At 54.2% G+C, this 19,504-nt stretch overlaps 8 protein-coding genes across 8 annotated transcripts; 4 read left to right on the plus strand and 4 right to left on the minus strand.

The window, feature by feature from the left end:
* Positions 1-96: 96 nt before the first annotated feature.
* Positions 97-993, plus strand: BDP55DRAFT_524043 (uncharacterized protein; the record flags this gene model as incomplete). Its single annotated transcript, XM_060567794.1, has 1 exon — positions 97-993. A coding segment is annotated over one exon (897 nt), but the record flags the coding sequence as incomplete, so codon positions are not given.
* An 840-nt stretch (positions 994-1,833) lies between these two features.
* Positions 1,834-3,487, minus strand: BDP55DRAFT_213278 (serine/threonine-protein phosphatase PP2A catalytic subunit). Its single transcript, XM_060566013.1, has 6 exons — positions 3,223-3,487; positions 3,024-3,065; positions 2,865-2,970; positions 2,274-2,807; positions 2,147-2,219; positions 1,834-2,089 (listed from the first exon to the last, which is right to left on the minus strand). The coding sequence occupies exons 1-6, from the start codon at positions 3,379-3,381 to the stop codon at positions 2,017-2,019; spliced, it is 987 nt and encodes a 328-aa protein (XP_060435741.1). The 5' UTR covers positions 3,382-3,487; the 3' UTR covers positions 1,834-2,016.
* Positions 3,488-4,173: 686 nt separating this feature from the next.
* On the minus strand, positions 4,174-7,183 carry BDP55DRAFT_645560 (Cullin repeat-like-containing domain protein). Its single transcript, XM_060573644.1, has 4 exons — positions 6,620-7,183; positions 6,322-6,541; positions 5,002-6,271; positions 4,174-4,949 (listed from the first exon to the last, which is right to left on the minus strand). Exons 1-4 carry the CDS (start codon positions 6,830-6,832, stop codon positions 4,601-4,603), a joined length of 2,052 nt encoding a protein of 683 aa, XP_060435742.1. The 5' UTR covers positions 6,833-7,183; the 3' UTR covers positions 4,174-4,600.
* A 180-nt stretch (positions 7,184-7,363) lies between these two features.
* On the plus strand, positions 7,364-8,738 carry BDP55DRAFT_213340 (MAS20 protein import receptor). The gene is made up of 4 exons (XM_060566014.1): positions 7,364-7,646; positions 7,767-8,012; positions 8,096-8,196; positions 8,264-8,738. Exons 1-4 carry the CDS (start codon positions 7,586-7,588, stop codon positions 8,378-8,380), a joined length of 525 nt encoding a protein of 174 aa, XP_060435743.1. The 5' UTR covers positions 7,364-7,585; the 3' UTR covers positions 8,381-8,738.
* A 71-nt stretch (positions 8,739-8,809) lies between these two features.
* BDP55DRAFT_540744 (wyosine base formation) lies at positions 8,810-11,253 on the minus strand (the record flags this gene model as incomplete). Its single annotated transcript, XM_060568150.1, has 2 exons — positions 8,810-11,127; positions 11,208-11,253. The coding sequence occupies 2 exons, from the start codon at positions 11,251-11,253 to the stop codon at positions 8,810-8,812; spliced, it is 2,364 nt and encodes a 787-aa protein (XP_060435744.1).
* Positions 11,254-11,908: 655 nt separating this feature from the next.
* Positions 11,909-13,395, minus strand: BDP55DRAFT_689977 (voltage-dependent anion channel; the record flags this gene model as incomplete). The annotated part of the gene is made up of 6 exons (XM_060576805.1): positions 11,909-12,055; positions 12,118-12,715; positions 12,773-12,854; positions 12,875-12,901; positions 12,961-13,202; positions 13,259-13,395. 6 exons carry the CDS (start codon positions 13,393-13,395, stop codon positions 11,909-11,911), a joined length of 1,233 nt encoding a protein of 410 aa, XP_060435745.1.
* A 903-nt stretch (positions 13,396-14,298) lies between these two features.
* Positions 14,299-15,056, plus strand: BDP55DRAFT_723602 (cysteine dioxygenase type I; the record flags this gene model as incomplete). Its single annotated transcript, XM_060578770.1, has 3 exons — positions 14,299-14,568; positions 14,632-14,881; positions 14,932-15,056. 3 exons carry the CDS (start codon positions 14,299-14,301, stop codon positions 15,054-15,056), a joined length of 645 nt encoding a protein of 214 aa, XP_060435746.1.
* A 507-nt stretch (positions 15,057-15,563) lies between these two features.
* Positions 15,564-19,251, plus strand: BDP55DRAFT_600283 (SNF2 family domain-containing protein). The gene is made up of 8 exons (XM_060571044.1): positions 15,564-16,129; positions 16,185-16,270; positions 16,359-16,451; positions 16,501-16,914; positions 17,026-17,606; positions 17,667-17,939; positions 17,991-18,089; positions 18,140-19,251. The coding sequence occupies exons 1-8, from the start codon at positions 15,847-15,849 to the stop codon at positions 19,002-19,004; spliced, it is 2,694 nt and encodes an 897-aa protein (XP_060435747.1). The 5' UTR covers positions 15,564-15,846; the 3' UTR covers positions 19,005-19,251.
* Positions 19,252-19,504: the final 253 nt, after the last annotated feature.

The following is a 19,504-nucleotide window of genomic DNA, read 5'->3' on the forward strand; positions in this document are numbered from 1 at the left end:
CCCCCTATCTCCCTCCTTCCATCCTGACCGGCTTTCGAGAAAAGAAGACCTCACAGCTAACATCGTGAACTCTTTCCGCCTTACTAGCTCCCTCTCTATGGGCCTCCTTACCCCCCACAAGTGGCCGCCCTGGGCCTCATCCCAGACGTGAGGGTAGACGTCCCAATCTGCATCATCCTCATCATCTTCTTCTTCGCAGCCGCTCTCCTCAACGGCGCAATCTTGGCCCGCAACTTGGGCCGGGGCCACAAGTTCCTCCCCTCGGGCGTCCTTGTCGGCTTCTGCCTCACCCGCATCATCGCCCTCTCCCTCCGCATCGCCTGGGCCACCCAACCCTGGAACGTCTCCCTCAACATCGCAGCCGCCGTCTTCGCCGCCGCCGGCGTCGTTCTCCTCTTCATCCTCAACCTCCTTTTCACCCACCGCCTCCTCCGCGGCCTCCACCCCAACATCGGCTGGCTGCCCGCCGTCAACGCCTTCTTCCTCTTCACCTACTTCCTCATCTTCGTCTGCCTCGTCTGCGCCATCACCGCCCTCGTCGTCAGCTTCTACACCCTCGACCCGGTAAGCCTTCATGACTGCCGCGTCGTCCAGCTCTTCACCTCCACAACCCTAGCTCTCATCGCCTTCCTCCCCATCCCCATCCTGCTCTTCGCCGCCTTCTACCCCGGCCTCCGCCGCCCCGAACCCTTCGGCTACGGCTCCCTCACCACCAAAATCATCCTCGTCCTCACCGCCGCAACCCTCATGACCATCGGCGCCGCCTACCGCTGCGCCGTAAACTACGCCGTCCGCCCCGTCCTCTTCCCCGGCTGGTGGCACCACAAGGCCTGCTACTACATCTTCAATTACGACCTCGAGCTCGTCGTCATCTTCCTCTACGCCCTCTTCCGCTTCGACCTCCGCTTCCACGTCCCCGACGGCGCCTGCAAACCGGGCCACTACGCAAAGGGCCAGCACGCCTACAAACGCGTCAGCACACTCACCGTCCGCGAGAGGTTCCGCGGTGGTCGCAGCGGTCGCCACGGCCACGGCCAAGGCCTCATCGCCGCCTCCTTCTCCAAACGGACCACGACGGAGCGCAGACGAGGAGCCTCTTCTCGCACAGAGTACTTCACCCCCAGCGGCTACCTCGCCACCGACTACACCCGGAGCAGCTACCTGACGGGATCAGGAGACAGCCGAAGCGGCTACTTTGGCGGGACGCGTTCGTTGGGAAGTAGTCGGTCCGAAGAGATTAGCAATGAGATCAACGTGGGTATAGGAGGTTTAGGTGTTGGAGGGAGGAGGAGAGAGATCTTCCGTGAGCGTGTCGTTGTGGAGAAGAAGGTACGAAGGGGCCGACCGACGAGGAGGAAGACAAGTGAGGAGAGGAGACGAAGTCATGAACGTCGGCGTAGGCGACATAGGAGATGATGGAGAACCGCATGGCCAGGGCGCAACACTACGTCCGACAAAAGACTTGGGAAAGTTTATGTATGATGATGACGATGCATATTTGGGAGGTTCTGGATATGGACCTACAGGCGCAAGGCGATCATTTATCGTATATTTAGGAGTAGCTTGAAAACTTACCTTGAAGGCATCAGCCCGCGACTCTGTCGTCACGAATGCGTGACACGTCAATATGTAAAACGGAAATTGTAACATCAGCTTGTCATTAACATCGACACCTTCTTTGTTGCCGGCGGTCTATGATGAGTATCTAACGTGATGACAGAGGAAAGCGTCCAGGATACACCAGGGACCTTAATGCTAAGGGACTCTCGCGCTCGCAGTTGAACGTCCTGGGCCATTCTGTTTCTCTCTCGCTCTATATCATGTTGCTCAACGCAGGATCTCTCTTTCTTGGGAGTACATTGGTTCTCTTGGCTTTTGTTGTAATCTTACAAGATTAGACGCCCCCAAAACACCAATGCAAGTTGAGCATGCACGCCCCCATCTCTTCGAATCCCGTCCACGGATGACATCCAGATTGATCTGGACAGTGGACGGCAAGGGTATCGGATAGGTTGATCAGAGGAAGTAGTCGGGTGTGCGTCTCGAGACCATCGGCTCGCCGGCTCTGGGGCAAGGGTCGAATTGCAGGCTGCGCACGGTTAGTATACGCTTGTCAACAGGTCGTTGGTAGAAGGTGGACACTTACAAAGTGTACTTGAGATGTTCGTCAATCTCCATGATCGCCGCTTGGTTACCGCATCTGTAACAGTAGTTGGGTGCTGGCTCGGTTAGCCATGATTCTCCAGCCCACCACATCAAGGAGCTCAGCTCACCAGAGAAAATTGTCACGACATTTCTGTCTTGAGACCAGTTGTAGCCCTCCATCACAAGTTGATGAGCACGCGCAATAAGCGTCAGACCGTTATTGTGGTTGAAAGCCTCGGAGATGTCCTGACCGAACGTATAACCGGCACCACGGGGTGATATCCCCCAGCCGCAGCGGTCATCCGGGTCGGACCAAAGGAGGTCGCACATTGGGCCCTCGTGGGGCACTTCCTGGATTCTGTCGAGAGCTCTGATATTGTCCAGGGTGTCGATACTAGGAGACAGACCACCGTGCAAACAGAAGATCTGGTTGTCGATGAGGGCGGTAAGGGGGAGGTAGTCGAAGAGATCGGTGAAGTACTTCCAGACGTTGGCGTTGCCGTATTTTCTGAGGCACTCGTCGTAGAAGCCGTACACCTGGGTAATCTGGCGGGACTCGTGGTTGCCACGCAGGATGGTGATGCGCTGAGGGTATCGGATCTTGAGGGCGACGAGGAGAGTCACGGTCTCGACGGAGTAGTAACCACGATCGACGTAGTCACCTATCAAGGTAAGCGTCTATCCAAGAGAGTGCGAGTTAAATGATATGGTTAGCATACCCATGAACAGGTAGTTGGTGTCGGGGTTCGGACCGCCAATCTTGAACAACTCCATGAGATCGTGAAATTGGCCGTGGATATCACCGCACACTGTCACCGGGCATTTCTGAATGAGGGGTGTCAGCTTAAAACACTTGCCTTGCGATCGGGAACACATACGACTGGCTGCACATTGGATTCATCCTGTAAGACTTCCCGCGCCTGTTGATGGACGTTAGCAAGGCGTGCCTAGGGGTCACGCGAGAGGGGTGATTCGAGATGAGGGGAGGGGAGACCGAATGGCGAACCGCAGCTATGACGACAGCTAGTGGGAAACGCGCATCGCGACCTTCATCATCGCTGGGGACGAAATACTAACCTTCTCGCAGAGTCTCTGGACATCGGCCTCGACGAGCTGCTTGCAGCTCATGAGGCTCTCGATCCAACCGTCTAGAGTAGGGATCGTGGTGGGCTCAAGGTTCTGGGTGGATGGCAGATCGGCGGGGACACGGCCGACGTCCTCCATGTTCGTATCCATGCTGAAAGTCGTCTAATGGATTGAGATGCTTGGCGAGTTGATAGATGAATCGATCGCACGAAGGCAGGGGCGTGAGGAGCGAAGGGGACAGCGTCGTCGGGGTCGTCGAGTTAGGTTGAGGATGACGTTGTTTTCAGCAGCCGGTCGCGGTATTCAGATTGGCACAGCACCTCAATCCTAGCGTGGGGCTGGCGGCGAATCGTCAAAGGCGGTCAGAGCTTCGTCTGAGGCCAGATAAGGAGGACGCGATCGAGTGTTTTGGGCGAGGGAGAGAAACACAACGTTGGAAGCGTTCGCGCAGGGTGGGGTTGGAAGGGATTATGTTTTCTGGATGCTGTGATGAGAACGGGGGAAGATGTCGACGTTGGGCACTGGGGATTTTTGCGATGTGGAAGGTGGTGCTCTAGTGCTGGGTGCAGGTGCAGGTGCGGCGGCCGTGGTGTGCTTGCTGGTTGCAGCAAGACCAGCAGACTGGGGCAGGAGGCAGGAGGCAGGAGGGGGATTGAGAGATACCTACACCACCACCAATGGATGTGACTTTCCTAGGCCCAGGCAAGAAACACACCCGAACCATGAGGCAGGAGACAAATGCCTCCCATTGGGTGACAGCTCCTGGCCTAGACTCGCTTAATCCGATACACTGCACTAACGTAAGCCTCGTCACTTCTGCGTGTACTCATTTGATGCATCAACCCCGCCATGAAGGTAAGGAAGGTACCTAGGCACGCTAGGTAGGTTTGGATACCTGGGCAGGCAAAGCATCCATGGATCTCAATCTTCACAAGACAATGAACACAACAAGCATCATGCCATTGATGAATCTCACGAAACGCTGATTTCTCTGGCTGTCTTGATCCCACTGGCTGCTCCTCGTTACTCCCTCACTTCAAGTTTCGATATAGGTCATTTGTCCTATTAACTACTCATTTCCCTATTTAGGTAACAAACGTCGTCGCAAGTAAACAGGCCAGGGGCCAAACAAGCCTCAAGTGGCCCAAGATACCTATACACATGCCAGTGGCCGCGGCACTTCCGTCACTTCGTCTTCAATGTCTCGGTATCATTTACTTGACCCCGGACCAAATACAACCCGCAATCTTGAGCCCGTCCAGTCATTGCCCATTACCATTACCAACCATTACTCTAGGCCCGTCAACGTCGTCTTTAGCATGCTTCTTGTAGACATCGCAGGGTCTTCGGTTTACTCGGTGGAAGTCAATTACGACAGCCCGAGACCAACAGGGCTGGTGACGCCCGACGGTTGCTCCAAATCACGTCCAACAAGTGTGCGGAAATCAAGCTGCACCTCGTTCAACATCTTTGCATGTTCATGAGCGCGCTCCATGCATTCGTTCCAGACCTTTCCGCCGCGCTCTGTGCCACTCAGTTGCCGCGCGAGGATACCATTGAAGGTTTCCACCTCCTCCTTGGCCCATTTGACGCAGGCGCTCATCATCGGCGGGGGAAAGCATGAGTGAAAGCAGCTCACGGTGTTGCGGATCAGAGAGAAGTAAACAAACGAGAGCTCCCAGATGTACAAGTGCAAATCACCCTGGAAGATGCATTGTCTGGAAGGAGGTTAGCCAAGTTCAAAAGGACGCGAAGTATCATCATTCTCACCTCGATCGCTTCGTGATTATATCATGTCTGGCGACCAGATATGCCTCGCGAGCCCTGTCTTCGTAGCCAAGCCTGGCCAACCAACTGATGTTGCGCTTGTTCTTGGTAGGCGCCGTATGCGTCGTCTCGAGCTCGCGAATGATCATGCCCGCTAACTTGGCACATCTTTCTTCGACCTTGAAGCTGATGAAGTCCTGCGCCACCGCGTTGTTCTTCAAGCCTCGAGCGAGATTCTTCAGCTTCTCAACGCGGTCAACTGCCGGCTCAAAGCTCTGCAAGGCAATGTCAATGTCGAGCTCGTCCATCTGGCTTTCGACCCATCGTAGATTTTGCTGCTTTCCGTCCACGTCGATGAGCATGTCCTTGATGTCAGACAATGTTTCCAAAAGCTCCGTCTTCTGGAGTAGGCCGGGGTCACGGGACGCAAAGTAGTTGATCGTCTCCTTGGCCTTGTTGTTAGCCTCCAGTTCCGACTGTCGCTCTTTGCGTAACTCTTCCACTGCCTTGCGGATGTTGAGAAGCAGGCTGTTCTTTTCCGTATCCTCTGGCTTTTCGGTTCGGTAGATGACAGATTCCTGACCAACACCCCTGACCATGACGGCATCTGCTAATTTGTTTCTCGTCGTCGAGTTATCGCTCGATCCAGCCATATCAACGACCTCAATATCAAGCAGTGGCCAGCAACGATCGGCGACTAGCTTCACTAAGGGGCCCTGGGCCTCCCGAGGCGGGACGTCGGCCTTTCTCTTCTTGCGAGATGCAATGAGCAAATGGTCGCTTAATAGAAATATCTGCATCGCTCGTCGGGACTTGTACGTTGCGTTGTCCAGCTCAATCCACGCTCCTGCATTCTGGATGACGTGGCGTCGAGCAGAAATGGGCAGGAACTTTTGGGAACCCTCGACATTCTTGTACAAGGCCTGCATCTGCGAGTTCCAGAGGGCACTTCGGTCTGCCACCGAGCTTCGCTTGTCCCTCTTGCTCAAGCCTGTCGACAATTCGCCTCCAAGGCTTGAAGACTCATTGTTCCCGTTGTTCGAGGCCTGACGAAGCGCTGTTGTATTCACCTTGAGGTCTGTCATTAGGTTCTTCAACGCTCGCATCTCGCCCTTGAGCTTCTCGGCCTCCTTGCTGATCTTAATGAACTGGGTACGATTTTGCATGACATTCTGCTGCAAGTCTGCATTGGCCCGGCCCTTAAGACTGCGGAGGTTATCCTCAAATTCGCGGATTTGATCTTCGTCCGCTTCGCTGAGCAATGTCGCAACATCTACAGCTGTGTTAGTTATAAGCCATGAACAAAAATAGTCCACAACTCACATTGGTCTGGGACCAATCCGGGATCTCGCAATGCCTTTATATCGACAATGGGTGCTGGCGCGGTGCCTCCACGGCTGGGAGGGGGCTGTGCTGCTCTGCGCTGGCGAGACTCGTACTTGTCGAGGGATGGCATAGATGGTACCGGCGGGTTATTCACGTCGAAGTCGTTCGGCAGGGTGTTAAACCGCGTCGAATATCGTCGCTTGACCAAGTCCGAGGTCTACATATTCTCTCGTCAGCTTCTGATGTCCCCGACTTCACTATTCGCCCAGCCCTTGGTGAGAGAGAGAATGCTCACCTTTCCGCCTCCAGCTTGTGGCGGCGGGCGAAGCCGAGGCTGGACTGGCGGAGGGCCTGCATCGGCCATCGGCCTTGAGCCAGGAGGCCGTACAGGACCCGATCCATCTTGTAGGATGGGCTCTGAGATCTGGCGAGGTGCACTAATCTGCGGGCGGCCCTTTCTCTTTCCGCTTCTGAGCGAGATCTTGCTGCGCTCCCGATCCTCCGACATGGCGGGCGGTTGAGTTGGTATTACGTGCTGGAGGGCACGTATCTAATAGCAATGATTGCGCATAGAGAGACAATGGTATGTGGGTAGAAAGGGCGAGGACAAAGCCCCTTTGGTGAAGTCGCAGGTCAGGTCGGATTGATGTTGTTTCATGCACCGTCTGTCGTTCGCGGAGTGGGAAGCTGCCGTGCTCTGGTCGCCGTTAAGAGGACAAGACCCCTGCCTGTTAGACATTAAGATGGACGTGGAGTCACAGGTCTCTGTGGCACGCAGTACTCATCCCTCTACGTAATCTGGAAGGCGGGCACCCACGCACCTAAGAGCATCCTCCAGTGGGTAGGCAATGGGCAGCAGCAGTGGCCTCTTGGTAGGTGCTCACTGCTGAGCTGTCGATTCACCGAGGTACGTATCAGTCTGTATGTTCAATCAGTCTGGTCTGTGCTCTCAGAGACCCACTCTCAGCGGCTGCTTGGCAAAGAGAACGCGACCTGGGAACCATGGCGCAGAGGCTAAAAAAATTGGTAGAGGAAGCTCCATCAATTCCCGATAGAGCTTCTTTCCTTCGATATTTACTCCGTCAACGAATCCTCGCCCGTTGTCTCCCCCCGGTCTTTCAACCATCCCTCAACCCCCAAAGCGCAACATCGTGAACCTGAACACCAATCTCGTCAGTTCTCATCGTTGTTATCAGCTCCGACTGCTGTAGACCGAAAGCCAAACCCTCGTCCGCTCTTCCCCAATTTCCAAGAAAAAAAGATGTCCCAGACTTCCACGATAGTGACGGCATCAGTCGCCGCTGCCGTTACCGGCTTGGTTGGTGAGTTTGCCTCAACACCTCTATGCACTTGAACATCAATCTTTCTCCTCTACCAATTCTGCAAAGGGATCGAGGGGCTGGTGTGATAGGAGCTGTGTTTGCTAACGTTCGTCGCCAAAGCCTACGCCGCCTTCTTCGATTACCAGCGACGCAACAAGGCCGAATTCCGGAGAGAACTGCGTCGAAACGAGCGCCGACAGCACAAGGCTGAGAAGGAGTCGGCTCAGCAGGAGACCGTCCGCCAGAGGGAATCCATCAAGGAGGCCGTCGATGAGGCCAAGGAGGAGGGATTCCCTACCGACGTCGAGCAGAAGGAGGCATACTTCCTCCAGCAGGTTTCCGAGGGAGAGACCCTCTCCGCAGACCGTCAGTCCAACCCCTACATCAGAACAAATCACCCGGAGAAAACGAGAGATGGTACAGCTTGCTGACAATTGTTGATGTTCTAGCCACGCGCGCCGTTGAAGCCGCGCTTGCGTTCTACAAGGGCCTCAAGGTCTACCCTACGCCTGGTGACCTGATCGGCATCTACGACAAGACCGTTCCCAAGGTAAGAGACCTCCTCGAAACCCTGGAAACTACTACGGCATTCGATCTGGAACTGACCATCCATCTAGCCCGTCCTTGACGTTCTCGCCGAGATGATCGCTTACGACTCCTCTCTCAACATTGGCCAGTACCAGGGTGGCATCAACGCTGACCTCGGCGGCATGCCCACCGTCGGCCTGGACTAAAAGAGCCTCGTTCGAACGTTATAGCTCTCACCATAACGAGTTCCCCTCCACTCTCTCATATCCCCCCAAAACCTGTGGACACACATTACGGCGCGCTCGCCCCCAAAAATTCCGCAGTCACTCCACCAATGGCGTGATGCTGCAAATCCACCATCCCATACGTAATCCCCCAGCATCTTGCGAGAAGAGGAAGGAGGAATTACGACTTTTCACTGTACAATACCTGGCCGGCTGGGGCTGTTTTGATAGAAGGTTTTGTAAGAGGAAAGAAACCAAGTGTATATTGACGATCCTGGCAGGGACAAATAGGCAAGAAGATGAAGATTCACGAAATTCCACAATTTCATAATGCGTGTGTATCTGGTTCCTTGAGAACATGCAGCTAGCGCCTTTTTGATTTGCGTTTGAATTACTCTTCTACCCGAAAACCTAGGCCTCGATTTTCCTGCCCTTCCTGTCGACTCTGTCATCTCTGGGGTCGAAACCGCCTTTGCCCCATGTAGCCCACTCGGGCGTCGCCTCGCCCATGTAATCCTCCGGCCTCCAGTCTCCGTCGGCACCCCGCTCCTCCAGCAGCTCAAAGAAGCGCTGGTAGTCGATGCGTGGGTGCCACTTGCCATCCTTGTAGAAACGATCGCTCGCGAGCAAGACGCAGCAGCTGTGTGCGTGCTCCGCGGCGATGCCGTACTTGAGCCCCTTTTCGTTGAGCCTCTTCTCCAGCGCCGTGACGAACTCCTGCACTTCCCAGTAAAAGGGGACGTTGGACATGCTCAGGCCGGCGTTGGACGCCGTCGAGGTGCCGCAGTAGGTGACGCCCTTGATCTCGACGAAGCAGGGCAGGCCCTTTTCGACGAGCTGCGCGTAGCCCTCGACCTCGTCGTCGACATTGAAGCCCTTGACTAGGGTCAGGCGGAAGACGGTGCGGTGCTTGAAGCGCTTTTCTCTGAGGATGTCGAGACACCGCTGGAAGCGCTCCCAGAAGTCGCGGTGCAGGGGGCGGTCGATCTTGCGGAGGGACTCCTTGTTGGATGCGTCGATGGAGACGTACAGCTGCGTCACGGCCTTGAGGGCGGCGAGCTGGTCCGGGTGCTGGGCGTTGCAGACCAAGAAGGAGGAGATGCGCTCGGCGTGGAGCATGCCGAGGAACTCGTTGATGTAGGGGTAGAAGATGGGCTCGCCGACGAGGGAGAGTGCGCAGTGCCGGATGCGCATGGCCTCGGCGAAGCGCTCGGCGCGGACGCCGGGGACGCCGCGAAGCATCTTGATCTTGTTGTAATGGTTCGCCTTGACGCCTTCAAAGATGAGCTCGGGCGGGTCGACGACCCAGCGCCAGGTCGTGCCGACGGGGTTGGTGCCGTGACGCCAGCAGAAGACGCACTTGTTGGAGCACGAGAGCGAGGGTGTCGTCTCCATGCACTGGTGGGAGTTGATGCCGTAGAAGGAGTACTTGTAGCAGGAGCCGCGGCCGCGGAGGGCGGATTTCGTCCAGCGGCAGATCTTGACGCCCGAGTGCGAGCCGACGATGGAGTAGCCCTGCTTCGTGAGCGAGGCGTACGTAGGCGAGTCCTTGGCCACCATCTCCTTGGCAGCGTTGAGCGGGGTCTTCTTCGCGACCGTCTTGCCGTATGTCGTAAAGTCCACGGCGATGGGCGCCGCTGCCCCCGCCGTTGCTGGTTTGGTTGCGCGACCGTTTGTGGCTGCGTCGGGGTTGGAGCTCTTCATGATGCGCCCGAGGTCTTCGACGTCATCAATGTTCTTGCGGCTCTTGAGCTTCTCGGGTTTCGCCTCAAAGTCCTCGATCAACACCTCGTCGTCGTCTTCGGCAGCAGACTCGTCATCGCTTTCTTCAGGGGCGCCGCTTCCCGGGAGACCTTCTCCCAGGCTGCCAGTCTTGGCCAGCATGCCGAGAACGTCGACGACGCCCTCTGACCACTCAGACAGGCGCTCAGGGTAGTCTCTCTTAGTGTCGCCCATTCCGACGGGAAAGGCTCTCTTCCGTCCCGTCAGCTTCGCCATCCACTTGTCGACCTGCTTGGCCTGGAAACAGAAACCATCCTCCTCCGTCGGCCAGCCCTCTCTGTCACCAAATCCAAAGACGGAGTATCCAAGCAGCGGGGACAGCGGGGCGGTGTCAATACGGAAGTCGTGGTGAGTCTCCTGGAGGTGCTCCAAAAAGGTGTCGTTGATGGTGTCGATGTTGTAGCTTGGTAGCAGGAACAGGTAGAACAAGTCCGCGGGGTCCTCTTCCGACTTGGGTGGGGTGATGAAGTAGTCGTCGAAGTCGACCTCGGCAAGATCCAGCACCTCGGGAGTCGTGAACGAGCAGTCAGTATCCGCAGCGACTTTTTGCAGCTCCTTTTCCAGACCCTCCGCGTACGCCTTTGCGATCTTGGGTGTGTTTGCGGTGATGCTCGAGAAGAAGACCAGAGGCCTAACCTTGCGGACCAGAACCTCTCCCTTTGCCTCGTTGGAAGAAGTTCGCTTGACGATTCCGCCTTTTATTCTTTTAGGTCCGTTCGACTTTGGCGCTTTCGACTCAATGGTAGGGCTCGGCGGGCTTGGCTTGACATCCTTCTTTTTCTCCTCCACGGGTTTCGTCTCGGGCTTCTCTCTGTTATAGGCCTTGGGCAGAGCCTTCAATTCGCTCTTCTCCTCGGTTGAATGGAGGTAGAAGCGCAGGATCAAGAGTCCAAAAGCTGTGAACAGAATCACAGGTATGCGGACTTGCTGCCAAACATCGTGGACATCTACGCGCAAAAAATGCAGAATGAGCGGCTGAACAAGAAACAGGGATGGCGGGAGGCACCAAAGGCAAGAGTCAACTCACTGTTCAGCATGGACTTGAAGTCTACGGACTCAGGAGTGGAAGCCATTGTGCTGTGATGGAGCGCGGTGCTCGAGGACGAGCTACGCGCGGGATGCTTCGTCACTTTTGAGAGGCGCGCAACGGGTTGTGATTTCTTCAAAGTTGTATATGAGAAGTGGCGGGGTGTGCGAAATGGGCTTTGACCAGTGGGTGCGAGCGCAATTGCAATAATTATTCAAAGTGCTAAACTTTCCCAGTGGCTGACTTGGGTGTTTGGTGGTGCCCCGCCAAAGAATTTTAGGCCTGGCCCTGCACCTCATCGACCCCGCCATTAGCGTCTTTGGGGTTCCCCAGTTGCTGACCATTGGCATTGAATAGCAGCCAGCGCATCTCCAGGCCTGTTGTTTGTGAGAACAACATGACTAAGACAAGAGCTCGCCTGTGTCAAGGGAAGTTGCTTGCAGGCTTAGTTTAAGGTAGATTCTCATGCTATTCTGAACAGTAACTCAAACTGATTCTATTCACTGCTTCTGAATCATTTTCAATACTTTTTAGTTCACATCATATGCCTACATGGTTGACGGTGGATGCATCACCGGATTAGTCAGTAAGAGCTTAGCTGGTTTACAAGAAATAGACCCAGGTTTGTGCCCCTAAGGGCGGTCTGCTGAAAACAATACTGGGTCGCTGTTGATTCTGGCTTTTCATATTGATCCGACTGATCAAACCCTTCGGTCCGATCCTGCCTGCGCTTGCTTGTCCCGAATATCCTTGAGGCACGGCGCAAAGAAAATCTCACCAGAAATGGCCTGGTGAAGCGTTCTAACAGCGACTAGCAGCCAGAGGAAGCATACAGAAAGTGAGAAGATCTAGAAGAACCATCAGCAAGAACGCACAATAATAATCAGGAAGACTCAGTGAAAGAACTTACCATGGTCATAACTCTGAAAAAAGGGCTGTCCAAGTCCTGGGCCAGCATGCCGGTGCAGGTCGCCAACACACCCAGCGGAAAAGTGAAACCCCACCAACCCATGTTGAACGGGATCTTCTCCATCGTGGCAAGGCTGATGAGAGCAAAAGACAACCAGACGAGAGCGAAGCCCCACATGATGAGCGCCAGGAAGAGTCCAACAAAGTAGAGAATCTCCCCGCCGTGCACCGCCCCTGGAGCCGCCGCGGTCAAAGCCGTAGTCTGAGGGAAGAGCTTGAGAGAGACCTTTCCTAGCTGCTGAATGCCGAAGCCGCCTTGGCCCAAGGGTCCGATGGGCAGAAATACGGAGACGATGGCCTCCTTGGGTGGGAGGCTGTGGATCGTCAGGCGGTGGAAGTACAGCGCGAGGACCATGCCGGAGAAGCAGATTCCGATGCCCCAGAGCACGTAGGACGCGATCAAGGTTGTAAAGGCGTGAGATGGGTTTGAGAGGGCCTCGGCGACGATGCCGCCCGTTGAAGATGCCACTACGACAGGGACGATGGGAAGGAGACTTGCGGCTGTTACTGCCTGAAGTCCCGGACGGTGCTGATGTATCCTTCATGACAGGGTTGGTCATTCTCGAACGTTGAGGTTGTGTGATGAGGTCACTTACATGACAAAGGGCACTGAGATGCAAGTTGCGATTGACAGAGCGGCATCAAGCCACCAAAATGCCCATGCCCAATTACCACCCACTGGCCCCAGGCAGGTGCACACACGAATACCATCATGTTGATGATGGCTGGTCACATGATTCAGTATATATTGTCATGAAGCTGTGGGGAGGATTCCGTGACTAACTCGCAAATCCCATGGGGAAACAGCCAAGGAACATGGACTGGGCAGGGTGTATAACCATGGCCTTCCATATTTCAGGGTACAATGCGTACCGTAGCACTGTGATGACGGTGAATACGGTAAACAGAGCGATGTTGAGTACGAAGAATGTAACGGCAAGACCGTGTGAGATCCATGTTGCATTGTAAGGCAGGTTGTGAAGGAGAACTGAGACTATGCCAGTTCCCATTGTAACCGCAAACCATCTGCACTATGTTAGACACACTTCAATTGATGGGCTGGCTCTCAAGAGTCTGCTTACGAGGGGGTGAAGTTTCTGACAATCTTCCTCCAGCCTACATTCTCCTTATCACAAGGTGAACATGAGGCCTGGGCATCTTGACAGGGAGTTTGTTGCGCTCCCGACTGAATCGTCGAGGTTGCACTGACAGTTGCCATGGCTTGGACAGGTAGCTCAGATACCACCTCGGATTACTTGGGCGCAACTCCTTTAGTGAATCTGACTATTGCTTGCCGAATGACACAATGACGAGAAATCTGGCTCCAGACAATGTAGCAAAATAATTGATGAGACTTCACGCAACCAACGATGAAGAACGAATTTCATGGCGGCGAGTTTCCCTATGACTCTGGCCCTCTTACCTAAGGTAAAGCCGTTTCCTAGCGTGAGTAATCTAGACGAACCCTTTCCGGTCACTAGCCCCACACCGGATCCGCTCAGCTGACTCTGAGGCGGTGCGGCTATGGGCCAACGCCGGCAGTGATCCACCCATTCAACTTGGAAAACGAGAATTAACTGTTGTCAAGAATTCAATTTGATACCAAAAGTCTGCATGAAAATCCTTTGACTAGACATAGCTCCGCGAGACTTTAACAAGACCCATCTCGTCTGGTGTTTGGACATCTGACCACCAAAAGTATCGGGGCTGTCCGTCGCCTATCAGCGGCTTTGCCGGGATCCCTCGACTTTGTCAAAGTAGGTTATCTCGTCCAACCAGAAGCGCCTATTTTTGGAGACCAGTCCACCAGACGTCGAATTGGTCGCCGACTTAATTGCCCGCTGCGCTCTGGCAACGTGGACAGATTGCCCTGTCTTGAAGAGAAAAGTCAGGGCCGACGAGACGACCCACCGGCCGAAGTCGGATCAACCAGTACTTCCGCCAGTCCCACCCGTTTCCATCAGGTAATGCCAGCCACGCCCGGTCACCGGGTAGATTCGTTTCACCGACGAGCACAGAGTCCAGACCCCCGCACGATACATTCCCAACAGAATCATCCAAAGCAAAAGTCATCCAAGCACCACCAACAGCACCACCGACTTGATAGCATTCCATAGCAGCCATGGCCGTCGATATCCTGACCAAGATCACCTCCGCCTTCGGGCATAACCTCAAGACCGATGTCAATCGGTTCGACGAGCTCGTGTTGAAATTGAAGGAGGCGCTTGGCCCGTCGGGACTTGATTCGGCAGACGTCGATGTCAACGAGTTGATGAAGTTGATGGAAGAGTATAACACAACGGAAAACGAATGGATACAGTTTGCATTCGCCGAGAAGAGCATGGGTTACACCCGCAACCTCGTTGACGAAGGCAACGGCAAGAGTAATCTGGTGAGTCAAACTCGAAGCCACGACTTCGTGGCATCAGGTAGTGACATGACTAACATCGCACAGCTTGTGCTTGTCTGGACGCCGGGCAAGGGCAGCCCTATCCACGACCACGGCAATGCGCATTGCCTGATGAAGATTCTCAAAGGCGATCTGACTGAGATCCGCTATGCCTTCCCGGAAGGCAACGAAGAGCAACCCATGCAAATAATCTCTGAAAGAACACACAAGGAGAACGCGGTGGCATATATGGCAGACGAACTTGGCGTCCACCGAGTCTGCAACAAGGGTAGCGACTTCGCTGTCTCCCTTCACCGTAGGATTTATCTCGCCGTCTCTGCCGAGCTGTGACTGACCACTTCGTAGTCTACACCCCTCCCAATGTCGCTAAGGGTGGTTGCAACATCTTCAATGAGAAGACTAGCAAGAGGAGCCATGTAGCCAAGTGCGGCTACTACTCAGCGTACGGCCGCCGACTGCCGAAGCAGTAAGTGGTGATGACGGCGATGTTCTTTTTTGTCCTGGGCGTTTGCGTATTTGGCTTCGACGATGATCCGAACTTGGATTTGTCCTTTTTGATAGACACCTGAAGGATGCCGAGAGCCGCAAAGCGCTTGTCGGTAGACTGATGAATGGCGATGGTATGAATGCTCTATCCACCGTATATAGTGGATAGATATAGTCGGCGAGCTCAACCTGCCGCGTTTCCGCATGTTTTTTGGGTACCAGAAGATAGCAAATTCATGAGACAATGACCTGAGACAAGAAGATATGAATGAATTGAAGTTGTAAAGGTGCAAGAGCTGCAGAGTCGTCGTCGTTGGCCAGAGACCATCCCAAACGGGCCCGGATGTAGGTCACGTGAAATGTCGTGATTTTGCAACTCATGATGATTGGCTAGTATGGGTCTTCTCTCCGATGGCGTGCTTGCACGAGGTGTCAAGGTGGGAGCGACTCAGCCACAGACTTCGACATCTCCAGCCACTCCTCAAGCCTCACCTCATTCTTGCTGGGTGTAAGAGAATCCCTGCGCCGATCCCACTGCTTCGGATACGTGAGAGACGCGTCTATCGCGCGCGTTTGGTCCGATGTGTGAGAGGTCCCAATTGTCCTGCTAGGATTTCGGCACGCCAGATCTGGAATCGTTCGGTCCCAACCTGTCAATTCTCGTAATTACTGCGTAAGCTGACAACTTTCCCCTATCCGCTCTTTGGTTTCACAAGCTAGTACCCATCCGGCCCCAGAACACCGCCCCAGATTCCGGGGGCTCGGACGTCGAGGATGCCACCCAAGAAGCGTCACATCGCTGTTATCGACCTTGTTAGTAGCGATGACGATGACGGATCTACCCAACGACCCAGCAAAAGGCTGGCTGGTAATCGGTCGGGTTCTAGTCAAATCAGCGGCAGAGTTCTTGGGAATGCTCCATCAAACTCACAACCCCATTTGAGCTCAGGTGCTCTTGCTACTCAATCATCGACTCAGTCTGCAGACTACGATGACGACCTCGTTGACCTGACTCAAGCTCCCGATAGCCCACCAAGAGAACTTTATGGGATTCTCGGTACGGCTCTCAGATGTTGAGTAGGTATCATCATGTATACTGATCAGACCAACAGACAACAAGATTGTCGGCGTTCGCTACTACAATGGATATGCCTCGCCAGGCGAAGTGGTCGTATGCATGAGAGAACCCAGTAACCAGGTACTGGATCACGGGCATCACAAGCTCAAAGGACTTTCTTCAATTTTGAGCTTCACTTCTTGTCGTTAGATGTCTAACATAACCATAGTACGATCGCAATGCCATCCGAGTGTGTAACGTCATGGGCGCCCAGATCGGCCATCTTCCACGCAAAGTGGTTGAGAAGCTCGCGCCATACGTTGTAGGTGCTTTGACCTTGCAATTTGATTGTTAACTAAGACCTGTGCTAGGATCGAGATGAGATCGCGATAGAGGCTATTCTCACAGGAGAGAAGGGCATGTTTGACTGTCCAATTCGTCTACAGCTCTATGGCTCAAGCAACCCAGTCGACCGCGCGGCGTTAGAGGACAAGCTGAAGAAGGACAAACTGCTGAAGGCTAGAGAGCTTAAGCAGACCAGAGCTGAGGCCGAAGCGCAGAGGAAGATGCTGGGCATCAAGGGCAGCCAATCCACAATTGGTTTGAACCCTGTCGAACCAGAGGTGTCCCTAGAGGACCTGGCACAGGCCAGTCAGGCAATGTCAAGCCATCCGCGCGGTGATGCCGTCAAGTCGCTGGTCATGGACGAGGACTTCTTGTCCAAGATGCCGATGGCAGAGCAGCCCGACGTTCTGGAGTCAACACTGCTGCCATACCAATTACAGGTAAGCCTTTTCGCGCTTTACATATCCGTGGCAACCTGCAAGCCCAACGCACCAATCCAAGCTACCGAGAACTCTCCGTACCTTGTTGCACCTCAGCTGACCCTAGTGTAGGGTTTGGCATGGATGACGTCTAAAGAGAGCCCCCAGATGCCTCCCAAGGGCTCTGGGGAGAGTGTCCAATTGTGGAAATGGCACCCGAACGGCCGTAATTTGTACCACAACATGGCCACGAACTTCGTGGTACAGAGTGCACCCAAGCTCCTTTCAGGTGGCATACTAGCGGATGACATGGGTCTTGGCAAGACTTTACAAGTCATCAGCTTGATCTTGACCGGAGGGACCGGTCCAACGCTCATCGTTGCTCCGTTGAGTGTCATGAGCAACTGGGATCAACAGATCCGCAGGCATGTCAAAAAAGAGCACCTACCCAAGATCTTTACCTATCACGGAAACAACAAGGCTACCAAGAATGAGCTGGCCAAATACCAGGTCGTCATCACCAGCTACAACAAGCTTGCGCAGGAGGGAGGCCAGGAGAAGGCCACTACACCTTTGGCCCCCCTTATGGCCACGGATTGGAGACGAGTCGTTCTCGACGAAGGCCACACGATTCGCAATGCCAAGACGAAGGCTGCCATAGCTTGTCGAAAGCTCAATGCTCAGTCCAGGTGGGTCGTCACCGGAACTCCAATGTAAGTGTCCCGACTTTGGTTGAAATCAAGCTGAGCATACCCGAAACTCACTATTGTCAGCATCAATAATATCAAGGACTTCCAGTCCTTGCTTCAATTCCTTGGAATCAATGGAGGCGTCGAGCAACCTGCCATTTTCACCAGCGTTATCGCTCGGCCCCTTGCCCAAGGGAACGAGACGGCGGAGACTCTCCTACAGCTGTTGATGCGAGATCTCTGCCTGCGACGCAAAAAAGACATGAAGTTCGTTGACTTGAAGCTTCCGCCCAAGACGGAATACGTCCACCGCATTGCCTTCAGACCAGACGAGAAGAGCAAGTACGAGGCATTGCTGTAAGTCGCCTGCGTTCCCCCTTGAGGCATCAAGCTCATGTATCAACATAGGTCCGAAGCACAAACTGCCCTTGAGAATTTCCAGAACAAAACTGGCGGGAAGGGACAATTTCAAAATGTCCTCGAGCGCCTTCTTCGCCTGCGTCAGGTGTGAGTATAGCCCGCCCTTGACGAATACACTCTTGCTGATGTTGCCTCAGATGCAACCACTGGACACTCTGCCGCAAGAGGATCGCCGATCTTCTCAAGGTCCTTGAGGGCCAATCTGTTGTTGTTCTCAACTCGGAAAACACCAAGATCCTTCAAGAGGCTCTTCGTCTTTTTATCGAAACCCAAGAAGACTGTGCCGTTTGCCTTGACACTCTGAGCAGCCCTGTCATCACGCATTGCAAGCACGTCTTCTGCCGCGGCTGTATTTCCAAAGTCATTCAGACACAGGGCAAGTGTCCCATGTGTCGTAATAAGCTCGACGAAGACGCGCTTCTCGAGCCCGCCCAAGAGGGCGGTGAAGAGGAAGACGAGAACTTTGACGCCGACGCGAAGAGTTCCAAAACTGAGGCTCTCCTCAAGATTTTACAGGCTACAACAAAAGACCCGGACTCCAAGGTCATCATCTTCTCACAATGGACGTCGTTCTTGACTATCATTCAGAACCAACTTGTCGAGGCTGGCTACAAATTCACCCGCATCGACGGCTCCATGACGGCACCGAAACGGGACGCTGCTATCCACGCCCTGGATCACGACCCGGAGACGCGCGTGATGCTCGCAAGTTTGGCCGTCTGCAGTGTCGGTCTCAATCTCGTATCAGCAGATACGGTGATTCTTGCAGACAGTTGGTGGGCGCCGGCCATCGAGGACCAGGCAGTGGACCGTGTGCACCGCCTGGGCCAGAAGAGACCTACAACTGTGTGGCGTCTTGTCATGGAGGGGACTGTTGAGGAGCGCGTGCTCGATATTCAGCTAGAGAAACGGACACTGGTAGGCAAGGCGTTCCAGGAGAAGAACAAGGGGAAGAAGACTCAGGAGACTCGCATGGCGGATCTGAAGAAACTTCTTGGTTGAAGGGCGCTTGAGGAGGTCGCTTTTGTGATAGAGTTAGAATGCTGGCTCGTTCAAAAGTTCGATGTGCGGCAAGGAATTGCTATCCAACATCGTGTATCCTTATCTGTATTTTCTTTCAATAGCTAGAAGGGTCTTAAGATATCATCAGAGGCGACTCAAGTCGCATATATATACCTACCTGTATTACGGCGAGATATAGTCCGTTCACCAAACCAAGAACCCTAGGAAAAGCAAATGTTGTCCTACTAGACTGTGACTTTGGCGCTTTCACGACGGATCACCTCCTCAAGTAGAATGCGAGGTCCCAGGCATCTCTCGAACTCCCTATCTCCATGGTCTATTCGTAGTCGCAACTCGCACAGCTCTAGTCAAAATTCGCAGACAACTCCCAATACGAAATAGATCGCAATCACTTCTCTACCCACTTGAACTCAAAATACCCTACTTATGCACACGGCACGCTTGGGCCAGGTGGTTCAACCCAAGTTTCGTCCCGTCTG

The sequence above is a fragment of the Colletotrichum godetiae genome (genome assembly GCF_030913485.1).
Source record: "Colletotrichum godetiae strain CBS 193.32 chromosome Unknown BDP55scaffold_3, whole genome shotgun sequence".
NCBI lineage: Eukaryota > Fungi > Ascomycota > Sordariomycetes > Glomerellales > Glomerellaceae > Colletotrichum > Colletotrichum godetiae.

Coding starts and splice junctions, on each gene's coding strand:
- BDP55DRAFT_213340 (XM_060566014.1), top strand. CDS start 7,586: ATGTCCCAGACTTCCACGATAGTGACGGCATCAGTCGCCGCTGCCGTT. Junction 7,647..7,766: donor TGCCGTTACCGGCTTGGTTG/GTGAGTTTGCCT, acceptor TCGTCGCCAAAG/CCTACGCCGCCTTCTTCGAT. Junction 8,197..8,263: donor ACGACAAGACCGTTCCCAAG/GTAAGAGACCTC, acceptor CCATCCATCTAG/CCCGTCCTTGACGTTCTCGC.
- BDP55DRAFT_213278 (XM_060566013.1), bottom strand. CDS start 3,381: ATGGATACGAACATGGAGGACGTCGGCCGTGTCCCCGCCGATCTGCCA. Junction 2,971..3,023: donor AATCCAATGTGCAGCCAGTC/GTATGTGTTCCC, acceptor CCCCTCATTCAG/AAATGCCCGGTGACAGTGTG. Junction 2,090..2,146: donor GAACATCTCAAGTACACTTT/GTAAGTGTCCAC, acceptor AACCGTGCGCAG/CCTGCAATTCGACCCTTGCC.
- BDP55DRAFT_645560 (XM_060573644.1), bottom strand. CDS start 6,832: ATGTCGGAGGATCGGGAGCGCAGCAAGATCTCGCTCAGAAGCGGAAAG. Junction 6,542..6,619: donor CACAAGCTGGAGGCGGAAAG/GTGAGCATTCTC, acceptor GAGAATATGTAG/ACCTCGGACTTGGTCAAGCG. Junction 6,272..6,321: donor CGGATTGGTCCCAGACCAAT/GTGAGTTGTGGA, acceptor ACACAGCTGTAG/ATGTTGCGACATTGCTCAGC.
- BDP55DRAFT_600283 (XM_060571044.1), top strand. CDS start 15,847: ATGCCACCCAAGAAGCGTCACATCGCTGTTATCGACCTTGTTAGTAGC. Junction 16,271..16,358: donor TGAGAGAACCCAGTAACCAG/GTACTGGATCAC, acceptor ACATAACCATAG/TACGATCGCAATGCCATCCG. Junction 18,090..18,139: donor CTTCTTCGCCTGCGTCAGGT/GTGAGTATAGCC, acceptor ATGTTGCCTCAG/ATGCAACCACTGGACACTCT.